General features: G+C 41.8%; 1 protein-coding gene across 1 annotated transcript in view; it reads left to right on the forward strand.

Annotated features, from left to right (window-relative positions):
- The window catches only part of MED12L (mediator complex subunit 12L), a 177262-nt gene extending 166386 nt beyond the window's left edge, over positions 1 to 10876 (forward strand). The window contains 2 exon segments of the mRNA XM_033150449.1: positions 8787 to 8868; positions 10277 to 10876. Coding sequence (XP_033006340.1) covers positions 8787 to 8868; positions 10277 to 10329 — 135 coding nt within the window. The 3' untranslated portion in view covers positions 10330 to 10876.
- Positions 10877 to 15717: the final 4841 nt, after the last annotated feature.

A 15717-nucleotide genomic window follows, 5' to 3' on the forward strand; every position in this document is an offset into this window, starting at 1 on the left:
ATATCCAATACAGTATAAGTGGTTTGTTGGGAAACTGCCACCCCCTTTCAATTGCCTGAAGTGTCTCATGCTTTTGGGAGGCTTTGCATGGTAGCTTGCTGGATTCCTATAGGTGGTGGGGCATGCTAGCAATTATTGCACATGCTCAAGTAACTGAGGGGTTGTAGTGGCCCATTGATCAGCGGTCCTCTCCCAAATCTCCCCTGAATTCTGAATTTTCACATGTTCCATCTACTGAATATATATTCAGGGTAGCAGATTTTCCATGCCATTTCATCAGTAGCGGAGAGCTTCTAAATTTCACATTGAGTTATGAGATATCACATGTGCACAAAGGAAAGTTCATCCTGCTCAGGCACGCACACCATCTATCATCCTCATCCTACGAGTGTGAATGCCAGCTGTCACAGCATTATTTTGCTCTTTGCCTTGTCCAGACTCACTAAATGCCTGCCAACACTAATTGCTTGCACGTTTCCATCACTAGACCAGTTCAAAGTAATATTTAAACTAACTTCGGATAATCCCATGTGAAAATACTGCATAGAATGAAATCCCTCTATGAGGCCAGAGTCCTTGAACCTTCAAAGTTTTGCAGCTTTGTGCTCCTAAACCTACAGTAGGAGCAAGGAGGTTCAACTGGAACTTTTCAATTAGTTGTTATATTGGTTTAGTTTCCTCCTGAGGATAATATATTCTTTCAAGCACATAGAATTGCATCACCAGTTGAGGAACAAGCTTGTGCAAACAGAGCTTAAATTAAATAGTAGAGAAGACCCTTTGCTGAATTTAAGACTAGAGACCCACCCTTCTCTGCCCCCGTGCCCATGGTAACTGCGCTATTTCAGAAACTGCATTATTTATCTGTCTTGAAAGGATAAATTATGTTCTCATTGGCATCTTTCTTGTAGGTGTTTTCCGGGAAACATTTGACAGCTTTGTTTTGATTGTTTTATCAGTCTGTTTTACAAAGCTATAAAGCACTAATCCAATGTAAGTAGGTGGTTTGGGCATCTGTAATCATTTCATCTGCTCCTCGTAAGTCCTGCTTTCCCAACAGAAGTGTACATATTTTAATGTATAATTTTGGAACAAGTTATTAACCATTAGATTATATTATTTTTTACATGGTTAAAGTATTTTTGATGCCAAAATGCCCTTATCAGTTGCAGTCGGTCAAATGTAATGATAGCCTAGGTGAGGCAAATAAGCAAAATTGCACAGTGACCTCTCTGATCTAAAGGTTTTTTGGTATTAGTTGTCCTACCGGAAGCCCTTTAGAATACCATTTGCTGGACGGGGCTTCCGGCGGCTGACGCCATTGCGGGTGGTCGTGGGTTGCTTCGGCTGCGAAGCACCCAGTCCATCCCGGGGGTTAGGAGCCCTGCAGCCGCATAGCGGGGCTCCGGTTGGGGTGTGGGAAGAGCGTCCCGCACCCTGGGCTCCCCGGCTGTGTCCGTTGTGGCTCCGAACCCTTCCCCCACTCCCCCTGTAGGGGGAGTGGGGGTGAAGGGACGACGGAGCCGGGCTATAGGGGACATGCCCCAACCGGGATGTAAATGCGGCGACAAAGCCTGTGATGAGCGTCTAAGTTCTATCTGTCTTTAACGAGCTGATAAGAACCCAGAGGCTGTGAGTATTTGATTGACTCTTTGTATTCCTGGAACGATCTGGGGGAAAGAAGAAAGGCAGCCCGCCTCCCTCCCTTCGGGAGTTGAAAGAAATTAACTCTTTAAGTGACTGCTGCTACAACAATCGATAGAAAGTATCTGGAATTTGAAAACTGAGACTGTTGAGATTTCCCTTCGGGGGTTAACTGGGGAAAAAATATCTCCATTTGAAGTTTTGGTCTTTATACTCCGGCTTCGGAGAAATGGCGACGACTTGGACTGTCGTGGGAAAAAACTGAAACAAAGGAAGGAAGAGACAGGAACTGAAACTTGATACTCACCCTCCCTTCTAAAATGCTGGACTTTGTGCTCGCACTGGTATTGAACTCTGGTTTAGAGGATGAGGAAATGCTCACTGTCTTGAAGCTGGAGCTGCTTAATCGGAAACTACAAGTTTTGAGTGGAATTATACATAAAAAGGACTTACTTTCCACAGAGGAGGCTTTTCAAAAGTTTTACACAATGGAATCAAACCTTGGCAAAGAGCTGGGAGGGGCGCTTGAAGGATGGTCTGAAATGGCTGGGCAAATCCGGGAAAGGAACCGATTTCTGGGAAATTTACAATATCCAGACTCCGAGGTGGCAGCTCGGGGGCAAGGGACATGGAATTAAGATTTCTACAAGAAGAAGAAGAAAAGAAACGGAGGAGCCCAGAATGGAGGTGATGAACACCCTGAGGCTCGATGCGGGGTTTGTTGTGGATGTTGCCTGGATCTGTGGACACTCAGAGGAAGACAATTGGAGATTTGGTTCTGGTGAAAGACAGAAAAGACAATGGACAGAGGGGGAGTGGGTTGAAGTATTAAATGTATAATCCAAATGGTCTGCCATGGTATCCGAAATCGGAGTGTGAAGTCTGTTAATTACAAGTTTATTTTAAATAAGTAAGGAGATATTGAATATTAAGTTAAAAGCAGCATGATAAAGGATAGAAGAAATAAGTTTAGCTATAAGAATATTTGGTTATGATTTAGGTTATAATGCAAAGAATAAGACAATTGTGTTCTTTTTTTTTAAGTAAAGTTAAATTTTTTTTATAGAGAAAAGTTGTTAAGGAAATAGTATATTGATTTAAAACCGAAGGTGAATAGGCGGGGGAAGTCAAACGTCAAGATTTAGAACTAGAATTTTTTTTTTGCAAGGTATATAATAAGAAGAAGAATCCTGACATTATGTGTATTTGTATTTGTTTTTGTATTTGTAGGTGTGGGGTTGGGTTTGTGTTATATTATGAAAATGCCAATAAATTCTGTTTAAAAAATAAAATATAGAATACCATTTGCTGGACTTCCGGCGGCGACGCCATTGCGGGTGGTCGTGGGCTGCTTCGGCTGCGAAGCACCCAGTCCATCCCGGGGGTTAGGAGCCCTGCTACCGCAAAGCGGGGCTCCGGTTGGGGTGCGGGAAGAGCGTCCCGCACCCTGGGCTCCCCGGCTGTGCCCGTTGTGGCTCCGAACCCTTCCCCCGCTCCCCCTGTAAAGGGGGGGGGGGTGAAGGGACGACGGAGCCGGGCTATAGGGGACATGCCCCAACCGGGATGTAAATGCGGCAACAAAGCCTGTGATGAGCGTCTAAGTTCTACCTGTCTTTAACGAGCTGATAAGAACCCAGTGGCTGTGAGTATTTGATTGACTCTTTGTATTCTTGGAACGATCTGGGGGAAAGAAGAAAGGCAGCCCGCCTCCCTCCCTTCGGGAGTTGAAAGAAATTAACCGTTTAAGTGACTGCTGCTACAACAATTGATAGAAAGTATCTGGAATTTGAAAACTGAGACTGCTGAGATTTCCCTTCGGGGGTTAACTGGGGAAAAAATATCTCCATTTGAAGTTTTGGTCTTTATACTCCGGCTTCGGAGAAATGGCGACGACTTGGACTGTCGTGGGAAAAAATTGAAACAAAGGAAGGAAGAGACAGGAACTGAAATCTGACACTCACCCTCCCTTCTAAAATGCTGGACTTTGTGTTCGCACTCGTATTGAACTCTGGTTTAAAGGATGAGGAAATGCTCACTGTCTTGAAGCTGGAACTGCTTAATCGGAAACTGCAAGTTTTGAGTGGAATTATAAATAAAAAGGACTCACTTTCCACAGAGGAGGCTTTTCAAAAGTTTTATACAATGGAATCAAACCTTGGCAAAGAGCTAGGAGGGGTGCTTGAAGGATGGTTCGAAATGGCTGGGCAACTCCGGGAAAAGGAACCGATTTCTGGGGGTGGCAGCCCTGGAACGGGAAAATTTATAATATCCAGACTCCGAGGTGGCAGCTCGGGGGCAAGGGACATGGAATTAAGATTTCTACAAGAAGAAGAAGTATGGCACAAAGGTACGGAGGAGCCCAGAAAGGAAGTGATGAACACCCTGAAGCTCGATGCCAGGTTTGTTGTGAATGCCTGGATCTGTGGACACTCAGAAGAAGATAATTGGAGATCTGGTTCTGGTGAAAGACAGAAAAAGACAATGGACAGGGGGAGTGGGTTGAAGTATTAAATGTATAATCCAAATGGTCTGTCATGGTATCCGAAATCGGAGTGTGAAGTCTGTTAATTATAAGTTTATTTTAAATAAGTAAGGAGATATTGATTTTAAGTCAAAAGCAGCATGATAAAGGATAGAAGAAATAAGTTTAGTTATAAGAATATATGGTTAAGATTTAGGTTATAATAAAAAGATCAAGATAATTGTGTTATTTTTAAGTAAAGTTAAAAATTTTTATAGAGAAAAGTTGTTAAGGAAATAGTATACTGATTTAAAACCGAAGGGGAAAAGGCGGGGGAAGTCAAACGTCAAGATTCAGAAGTAGAAATTTTTTTTTTGTAAGATAAAATAAGAAGAAGAATCCTGACATTATGTGTATTTGTATTTGTTTTTGTATTTGTAGGTGTGGGGTTGGGTTTGTGTTATATTATGAAAATGCTAATAAATTCTGTTTTTAAAAAAAAATAGAATACCATTTGCTGCCTTCTCCTCCTGGGAGTAGGTCTTGGCTGGCCTGCTCTAATATCCCACCTAGCTCACATAGGTTTGTTAAACAACCCAACCCACTTCTGGACTCTTCCATTTTTTATTTTTTATTTAAAGCTGAGCTGCCACCTTTACATAGATTAGTGTAGAAGGTAACTTTCCACTGAATATAAAATTGGAGTTTAAGGAATGCAGGGGTTTCCCTGCCCTGCTTGTCTATGGGAACGGTTCAGGCTTACATTGAAAGGTTTGGGGGTTCCGTTTCGTAATCCTTAATTCATTATTTTTAGTTTTACTTGTGTAAAATATGTGTCTATTGTTTGTAGGAGCTTATACTGTGAAAATAATAATAATTTATTATTTATACCCCACCCATCTGGCGGCTTTCAACAGAATGTTAAAATACAATAATAATAAACATTAAAAGCTTCCCTAAACAGGGCTGTTATCATTACATTTGAAAAGGAGCCCTTGTTCTCTCTGGCATATCTGTGGTGGGAAAGGGGGCATGCAGGTACCGGACAATATCAGTACGGCATCACAAGAAAACCTGGGACACAGGGATGAAATGTCTCATATGAGTTCCACCAAGTGGAGCTGAGTTCCCTTAGGTAAAGTAGCCACTTAACATGTTGACAGGGACAAGGAAGTGCTGCACCCAAAAACTGGGCAGAAACATGACACATGGGGTTGGATATTTTGTTATTAATCCCACATATAGGATTGGTTTCCAACTGGTATCATCCAACATGGCCAGTGTTCAGGCATGATGGGCAATGTAGTCCAGGAATAACTAGAGCCCCCCCCCCCCGGCAACTCCGATTTATAGCATTAGTTCAAGCATTAAAACTGGGGGGGGGCACTCCCTTGCCTGAAAAGCCTCTCGAAAGAGTTTGTGGAGGCAGTTCAAAGCCCATGAAATATCTGACTTTAAATTTCAGGACGTGAATTTATTCATGCTGAAAACTTAACACATTTATGGCAACTGCCTAAACATAGGCAGTGAATCAAACCAAAAGAGAACATTAGGCACATGTTCTAGTTTTAAGATACAAATGTTCTTTGCATTTTTTTTATTTATTTTTGGCCTGCTGTAAAATAGTAAAAATACTTTTTTCCATTAAGTTGTCATGCCGGCCTCCCTACTGATCTGCACCCAATAATGAAAAATGCAATTCTGAAGATGTCCAGAGAAAACTGTAATTCTCAAGAATTATAAAGCAAATCTGTATATTAGACTTACGGGGATAACATATGGTAAACATGCATTAGACAGAGTTTCCATTTATTTGTCAGGGCAGCCGAACTCTTTTTAAAGCATTTGGCAGGTTACTTGCAATGAACAAGCTTCTAATCTAATTTATGTCACCGTCATACTTTTATTGTTAAACTGTTATTTTAATAAATCTTCAATTGTATAGCCAAAATATGCACTATCAGGTTTTACTTTGGGGTTTCAGGGAAGGTATAATGCAGCAAGAATTACATATCCCAGAAATAATGTAACTGGGATTAGGGGTGTTTCCCTGACAATTGGACTTGTGTTCTTATCCACATCTATGTTGTGTTAAATAAGGAGGTATAGGACAGTAAGTACATTTCATAGAAATGGTTCCTTCAATCAGAATTTCATGAAATTCATATTCTGAGCGCAAAGGGCACAGATTTCTATGGAAGGGAACTTCTGGCCCTTCAGAATCAGGTTAGCTTGCTTTGCTCAACAAGACTACAACATCCATGGCTCAGTGAGACTGTGAGTGAAGAATGCTTGAGAGCATCAGCCGTTTGCATAACATTAATCATAAAGGCTGCTGACTCTCATGCATGCACACATTTCATGCACAGTTGGGCTGCATGGTAGAGATTGACATGCAGAAGGATCATACATGCTCTAATGAAAGAGGTATGTATGTATACTAGCCAACCTTTCCACCTGAGAACCCTTTGTACTGTCTTATATTAGCTTTATTTTTACTGAAATATCTCAGTTTTCTTTTCAAACTCAGCTTGCATTTCCCCTTTAAAGTTCATTTGCATGTGCGATACCTGATATATAGTGGGTTTTATTTTCATTATCAGCTTCATTATATGTACACATGCCTCCGGCAGCTGAACATTTCCTCTGTATAACTGAAGGAATATGAATGTATAATTTATTATTTGAACGTATGGAAAATATTATTAGCTAGATGAGAATGTAGGCTTCTAAACTTCCAATAAAATACTGGGAACGCAGCTCCAGTTGCTGAATGCTCCAACAACTTGAAAGAACAATTCCAGAGGGATCCATTATCTTCTGAATGAACATAGGAAAAAGATGCTAAAGCTTGAACTTTCTAATTTTCTTTCCTAGAAAACAAATAGAAAAGAGTACCAGGTGATCCCTTGTTCCAGCACTCCAAAATACATGTGTGGTTTCATGCCAGGGTCATTCAGATGGTTGGCTAAACATCTAAGGCACAGAGCACCAAATGTTATATTGTTATCGGTATTGCATGTGTGAAGTTTATCACCACCACCATAATACTTTCCATAGGATATGATGTCTGGAGGACCCAAGGTTTGTCCATAAAAATCTGTGAATTCTTACTATGGAGGGGAGAGGAATTTTGTTGTACATTTATTGTTCATCCTTGGAGTATGTGGAGGCGTAAGCATGAAACATATTTAATGGTATAATAGATGATCCCTTGTCAGGAATCATGACCATCTGTTGATGAGAAGGGCAGTTCATCCCAGATGGTTAAACGCCAGTCTAGCTGCAGGTTTTCTTACCTTACAGCTCTGTGGTGCTTTTTAAGCATCCACTGTGTATCACTGTTAACTTAGCATATTCTCTGTACAATGCTGAATAAACTGGGCTGGAGCCAGCTCCCCAAGCTCAGTACTCTGTTAACTGGAGCACGTGGGTTTTCCAAGGTTTTCTGATTCACAATGGAATCACAACATCTTGGCATAATCTTTCTCTTTCCTCCGGTCATCCTGAGTTGCCAGTCCAATTTTCCCCCATCCATGGCTCCCCTTCTAGGTTCTTGGACTTGTTTGGAGAAAACTAAGTGTGTGTTGTGTGTGTGTGTGTGTGTGTGTGTGATGCACTGTCCAAGAGAATTATTTGCAACTACCTGTCTCTAAATCCAGTGTAGGCTTGTCCTTAGGGCAAATGAGGCACTACCCCATCAACCTCAGTTTGCCCTCAGCCAGCCCCTACCTGCCTGGCTCCTTACTTAAGACCACCACTTTCTGCTTCCAGCTGAGAATGTGAGACATTTTGCAGTTGTGTGACAGAGATGGCAAGAGACTGTACCACTTCTCTCTCAGGTACATGGCTGGAGCCAGCAATGGCAGACTTGAACAGCATTGGATTGGCTGATGCCTTAATCTGATAGATAGTTGTAAAGGTGGGGCTGAGTTTTGAGCCCACGTTTTACAGACACCCCCCCAAGTGTCCCTATTTTCCTGGGACACCCCCAATTTAGAGAAGCCATTCCAGTTTCTGATTTGATCCCCGAATGTCCCACTTTTCCTTAGGATGTTCCTATTTTCATGGGAGAAATGTTGGAGGATATGGAGTTTTCCGACCTCTAAGCTGCCTGAAGGCAATCCTGTATAGAGAAGTTTTATTAATGTTTAATGTTTTTATATATACTGGAAGCTGCCCAGAGTGGCTGGGGCAACCCTGTAAGATGTGTGGGGTATAAATAGTAAAAATCATCATTATGGAATAGGACATCCCTATTTCATCGGGGGAAATGTTGGAGGGTATGTTTTTATATTGCATCTTCCTGTGTGACTAAAAGAGGGCTGCCTCTTCACTCGCATGATTCTTACACCCAAGTAATATCTTCACCAAAACAGGTGTGGCTCAGTAGCCTTGCACCAATGCACTGATCAACCTGAATTGAACTGAGATTGGAAGCCTGGTCTACCAGGCCAAGCCGATTGTTTCACATGGATTCCTCCAAGGGGAAGAGAAGAGAAGTTTGGTTTCAGTCACAGGTTTAATGTGCAAGCTAGACTAGAATGAAAGGGTTATTTCTCATTACTCTCATAAGTGGCATCTTTCTTCTCAGGCTGGCAAGAATACATTGCAGGCATTGTAGGTATACCTGCTAGTGTGTTGCTAATTCCCCCCCCCCCCCTTGTGTTGAATACTGCAGTTTCCAAGACAAGGCTTGCAGCAGACACAACAGCAACAACAGACGGCTGCCCTCGTCAGACAACTCCAAAAACAGCTGTCAAGTAAGTATGCAGCACTGATAAGTATTTTGTGTTTCTACAGCTGGGAAGTATATTTCTGCCAGTTAACTTTCCGTAAGTAATAAATATTGATGTAGTCAGTTCTGGTTAAAGTGGTTTAGTTTGTGATAAGGCCTATAGCCTGAAATTGCCACATGCATTCATGCTGTTGATCAGTAGGGGTAGGTCTGGCTATTGGATATGATCTGCTATGGATGTACATCTAAGTTGTATAGCTCATACCCAGAATACTCAAAATAGTGGTCAAACTTTTAAACCGGTTTAACTGGCAAGTGTTTGTGAGAGAAGCAACTGAGTAACTTACGCTTCTCCAGGGCTACAGTTCCCAAGGAGAGGAATTGGTACAGGCAATCCTACTTTTTTTGGGGGGGGGGCTTCCGTTCCGGACTTCCATATGTGTCAGCGGAGCACACAAAAGCCCACTCTGCTCAGCTCTGCCCCATTCCACCTCTACCCTGCTCCCGCTGCCCCCCTTTTCATGGCAGCATGGGGTTACTTCCAGATTCAGTGCCATGCGTGTATGTGCAATTGTGCATTGTTTGGATGTGCCCAAACTGGGAGTTGCCTGTACTTGATAAGGAGGGAAGCCAGGGAAGTGAAACCAAACACTTGCAAGCCACAAAAAATGTGCTAATTTTTTGGTTCTAAATCACACAACTTCTACAAATCAAGCCAAATGCTTCCCACTACCAGCCATATGTAGCAGTCCTTGGTTTTGCTACCTGTTTGGCACTGCAAAAAATCAAATCAGGGTGAGGTTGTCAAGCACATGACAAAGCACAACACATGGGTGATGGCCAGTGTCGTGGGCTACATGTTCAACTGCCCTGCTTTACGTTTATCATAATTCTGTCGCAGCAACTCTCTGACACGGCATCCTCAGGTGCCATATTGCAACAGGGCTTTGATGATCAGACCTTACACTTGATGAAGATTTTTGTTAGAGATAAGACACCCCAAGCACCAAGCCACATACATTCATGAGAGATACGGTCCACTGAAACGTTCATTTGTAGGACCAGCCTCACCACTTGGTGTGATTCTAGATGGCTGTTGAAGCTAAGGCACTTTCACGCCATAGGTATAAAATTCCTCGATACCACTTTAACAGTCATGGCTTCCCCCCAAAGATTTCTGGGAACAGTAGTTTAAGGGTGCTGAGAGTTGTCAGGTGACGTCTATTCCGCATTAAATAACCAAAAACGCAGAGTTGTAATGTATTGGTTTGGGTACCATTTGCCACCAGTTATCTGTACTTGCCAATACGTTCTTTTTGAAATCAGGGGGGCTCCTCCACACATTAACCTGGCATTAAATCTCATTGACTTCAATAACTTGGCACAGGATTTTAACATTTGGGCACGTTCTCTCCCCCCACCCCGTTTCCTAGGTAACCAGCCACAGCAAGGTGTGAATCCATATGGCCATCCTTCAAACTTCTGAATCTGGAAGATGGAAATAAGACAAAGTGTTTGCACTGAAGAATGGGGAAACAGAATTTGTTGCACTAATTATCTCCCCCCTCCGCATTTTTTTGTGCTGCAACTGATGTGAATATATAAGAAATAGGTGATTTTTTTGTTTTTGCACTTAACTAATTATAAATGTATGGATTATATGGGATTATATGAAGAACATTTGTTGCTGAAGAATATATGGATTTGGTGCTTTTAGGGTATTTACACTCCTCCCCTTTACAGGATTAAAAATCCTTCCTTTCTTTTTGTGGAAAACAAGTTTTGATTTTCTTAAGAACTGCACTGGACCAAACTACTTATGAAAAAGGCACTTCCATTTTTTTTTATTTAATGCACAAGGGTGGCTCCTCCCCCCTTTGTTTTTTGGTAGAATGTGTATTGATTTCGGTTTTTTTACATTAGTTTTGATCATGTTTGTAGATTTCATAAGCACTTTATAAAAGAATTTGTTTGCAAAGTTCCTGATTTTTCTGTTGCTTTCATTGTGGTAATAAAGTTCCTGAAGGAGGATCCTTACATGTATTCATGAAGTTTCTACCTATTTTAAAAAATGCAGTAGTTTGGACAATAAGAAGCCTACTAGGCTTCAGTACAAATCTCTGTAGCAAGATCTCCTACCTGCAAATGATCAAAATGAGTACCCAAAACCTAAATAACCACTGTTCACTTTGCTCAGAGAAGCATTAGATGCTCCTTGAGGAGCTGCCAAATAATTACACTGGTTTTACCCTGTAATCATTTGCAGTGTTACCCGTGCACAAGCCCTACCGAAGTCACTTGGACTTTGGCGTGTTCAGTCATGCTCAGGGTTGCAGCCTATAACTGCAGTTTGAGACTAGAATAAATTAAATGCATAGGTTTTCATTTTGTTTCCTGTAATTCCACTGGAGATATGCTAACATGGTTTCCACAGCATGCACCGGAAATTAAGATAACCATTTTCTATTTCTCAGTGTGGGTATTTCAGAATAATTTCAGGGAAGTTGTTTAATCTTCATCTAATTCTTCTTTTTTACACATATGTTTCCAGGTATTCTAAACAGTTTTCCAAAAGATTTCATAATACAGTTGAAATGTAAGGAAATAGCTGTTTTCCGAAATGCTGTAGGGCTATTACTTTCCTTTGGATTTTCCATATATATTAAATAAAATCACTTCATCCACTCAACTGGGTCTACACTCCCCGTGAAAAAATGTTCCTTTACACAAACTGTCATGTCTGGAAGACGGGTAGTTTTATTTTTGTATGACTTTATTCAGTCATGAAACCCCATCTGCAGTCTAAAGTGGTACATTTCAGACAAAGGTTTACCACCTCACCTGCTGTTTGTGAGAACTAGGCCTTAGTTTTCTAGTCACAGAAATAGTTACTCATTATTTTGTACGGTGGGTGTTCAAAAGTTTAAAATTTGGTTTGTTTTTAGTTGTGTAAATAAATTCAGCTGTATTTATAAATTTGCTGCAAAAGCACAAGTAAATTATCATCAGATTTATTACTATAAAAACAGAAACTATTTTAATCTTGTGGAAGTGGCATTTGCTCATATTTGAGTAAAGAATAATCAAAAGAAACTACTGTTTTGTGAATTTTTAGTATTCTGTGATAACCTTTTAGAATTAGATGCACAGATTTTGAATGTGACTCATGTAGGGCATTTAAAAAAAAAAATACTTGAGACTATTTGGCCATGTTTTCTGTACGAACTTTTCATTTGCCTTGTGATAAGCCGATCATAAGGCTTACTGTGAATAAACAATCTCTACTGAGCAAATTAGTCAGATTATTTAAAATGAAATCTGCATTGCTATACCTAGCCGATGCATTTCTACCTTCCCACAGGATGTCCGAATCTTTAGTGTAATAAATACTTTTTGAACTGTTGTGTTTGTTGTGAAAACGTCTGCACAATGATCCACTTGCATCCAGTATCTGCCTACTTATGCAAGGAAAATATGTCTGTGCAATATGACTTTTGATTTTTTCCTTTTCCCTCTTCCTCTTCTGCCTCCACCTATGTTCCCAAAGTCTGCTCCAGAGGGTCCCCAATTCCTCCGGAACAGATTTTGAGGACACCAGGGGCCAGAAAGAGGGAGAGGAAGAGGCTCCGTTTCAGGAGTGGACTTGTGCTATGCTAGTTCCAAATTTCATTAAAGTGGGAGTTACTCCTCAAAATATGAAGGCACTGTTATTTCCCCTAATATTGTAGGTTTTCTTAAGCTATTAAGAGCTGAAAATATATTTTAATGTATCTTGTGTCAAAAAGGTGCAGGTGCGTGTTGACCTCTGCTGCCACCGTGTATATGGCAAAGGTAGAATAGCACTCACTTGCATGCTCTGTTGCACCTGTTCAGCCTGTGTGAACTTACGGGTTTTTTGTCCCAGTGTCATTTGGCCTTCAGTTATGTGGAAGCTCATCTATCATTCTGCTAACAGTCCCCTATGTTTGGATAGGTTCTTTCGGAAGTGTTGATAATCTTCTTGGGATTTCACTATCCTGGTTTAAACATTACACCAAATTGTTTTAAAGAGCACACCTGAATTAATGGTTGTCGAAACTATTTTACTCATTCTATGGCGACATTTTCTCTCCATGAACCCTGCCCATGCACATGAATTTTAAAATGGAGTTTAAATAAGGACACAAGAATGATCTTAATGGGTCAGACAGGGCTCTTAAGCATATATGGTGCTGGGGTGCAAAGATCTGCCTGGTGCCCCCCCCCCCGGTTGCCCAGTCCCAGGTGCACAGGAAGGCGAAGCCAGCCGGCTGCCTCAGCATCTCGCTGGCTTGGTCGCCCCCGAAGTCATGGCGCAGAGCCAGCCGCAGCAGAAGAGCCCGCCGCAGCGCTCCGACCAATGGGTGGGCTCTTCCCCGGACTCAACTCTTGGGCCCAGGACTCTTGGCCTGGTACCCCTGAGAGCCCGGTGCCCTGCACCCCTAGTGCCTATGGGTAAGACGGCCCTGGGGTCAGATCAGTATTCTGTTTCCCACACAGCCACATCCAAATGGATCTGGAACAGTCTTTATCAACTTAGTAATGCACATAAGCTGCGGGCTTACTGTACGCACATGGCTAGCAAAGCCTAATTTTCTCTTTATGTGGATCAGGCAAAAGATGAACCTTCCATTAGAGCAATATAAAAATTATGGATGCTGGCTGGGGCTGATGGGGATTGGAGCCCAACATCATCTAGAGTCACAGGTTCTCGACCTTAGTTGACGCAGCTCTTTCATTCTTACAGATTGGGAACTTGACTGCAGAGGCCAAGGACAGGTTGTGATTGCTCTAGAGCTGTTAGCCGTCCAGCTCTTGTTGGACTACATGTCTCACCAACCCTGACCACTGGCCATGGTGGCTGGGGATGATAGGAGCTCAACAACAGCTGGAGGGCCATAGGTTCCCTACCAGTGCTCTATACCCTTAAAAAACATCACACCAGAACATTCTGTTTTCACATTATTGGGTAATATTATTACATTGTGCTGCTCACAATTGTGGAACTCTTTTTCTCTTGGATATTGTGAAAGTTTTGCCTCCAAACAGATCCTCCACTGCAGAACAAAGAAAAATACTGTCAAGGTGTTCCTGTTATCTGCTCAGGTTCTGGATGGCCTCAACCCAGCAGAGACAAAATCTGGGAATACAGCATATTTCAAATCAGGAGAAAGGCTGTTCCTGCTATAGTTTTGCCCATAGTCAACTGGCATGATAGTGGTTGTAATCTTTGCAGGAGGCAGTGTGATGGAGTTGCCATCCTCCCTTGCCAATGCCAACGGTTCTGACAATCTTGGCCTTGGCAGAAAGGCAAGGTAAGGTAAGATAAGTGAAACATGCATTCAGATCCAGGAGTGGAGCAGGTAAACTATATCTAGGTCTGGGCTGCTACTTTTTTATCCTTATGTGTATGTTTTTAACCAGCCAGTTAGAATAAACCACAATTTCTTATAGTTCAGACATACCAGGAAAAGGTATGCCATTTTCAGTTAAATGCACATTTCTTAAAAGAGGCTTGAAGTATGAATTTTATTCAGGTGAATGGAGGTCCCAAGAAAGTAGCTAGCATCTTAAGCATGTAGAAAAAGGTGGTTAATTCTTGCTTTCCCTCTTGGAGGGATAGCGTCACACAACAGTTGTGGGCTTAGGCTGGTGGAATCAAGATTTGTGCCATGTTACCTGCATATTCACCTGTTCTGCAACAAGCTAAAGGTAAAGGTATCCCTGACCGTTAGGTCCAGTCGCGGATGACTCTGAGGTTGCACGCTCATCTTGCTCTATATGCCGAGGGAGCCAGCGTTCGTCCGCAGACAGCTTCCAGATCATGTGGCCAGCATGACTAAGCCGCTTCTGGCGAACCAGAGCAGCGCACGGAAACGGCGTTTACCTTCCCGCCGGAACGGTACCTATTTATCTACTTGCACTTTGACTTGCTTTCAAACTGCTAGGTGGGCAGGAGCTGGGACTGAGCAACGAGAGCGTCACGGGGATTCGAACCACTGACCTTCCGATTGGCAAGCCCTAGGCTCTGTGGTTTAGACCACAGCACCACCCGCGTCCATTCTGCAACAAGCTAGATGAAAGAGAATCATGTATGGTCAGCTGTCTATGATGCAGTGGGAGTTTTGTGCCTGAAGGGTCTTGGCACAGCCTGCGGTCTGTGATCCAGAGTTCTCCTACTCTGACAACACAGCCTTGTATCAATAGAGTCAAGGTTCTATCCTATGTGGCACATATAAACAGATGTCTTTTGTGGCTGCCCTAAGAATATAATTGATAGGCAATATAAAAATATTTACAATAAATAAATAAGGTACTAGGTGCAATTTCTTGGAGACAGCTGTATTCTGTTGGGGTAGACCAAAGGTTCTTTGCATCATGTTTTCAGCCAAAGTGCCTCCAGGTGCCCAGAAGAAGCAAGAAGAAAAGTACACTGTCCTACTGCTTCCTCCTCAGTCTCTGCTAATGCACTGCATACTTATTAAACTTTAAAGGCACTTTATTCTTTTTTATGTAAAGTGTTTAGCAGCTGAATGGCAATTATACATCTGCTCTTCTTTATAAGCAGATCTGATTGCTTTTTTATTTTACAAAAATAATCCATATTGTCTTTAAAAACACACACACAACCCTATCAAACAGTTTTCTACTGGTTCTTCCATTGCCCCACAAAAAAGGACTCCTGTGTGAAAGAACTAAATTTCAGTATTACAAGACTGGCAGCACCTTTTTGTTTTTTGTTTTTAAAAAAGGTAAGATAGATACAAAATATTCATATTTGTCCACAAGGTAACAAACACCCATCCCATTTCTTCTTTTTTCTTTACTTATCTTATATATTTCATACTTCTTGTAC

The sequence above is a fragment of the Lacerta agilis genome, chromosome 5 (assembly GCF_009819535.1).
Source record: "Lacerta agilis isolate rLacAgi1 chromosome 5, rLacAgi1.pri, whole genome shotgun sequence".
Classification (NCBI taxonomy): domain Eukaryota; kingdom Metazoa; phylum Chordata; class Lepidosauria; order Squamata; family Lacertidae; genus Lacerta; species Lacerta agilis.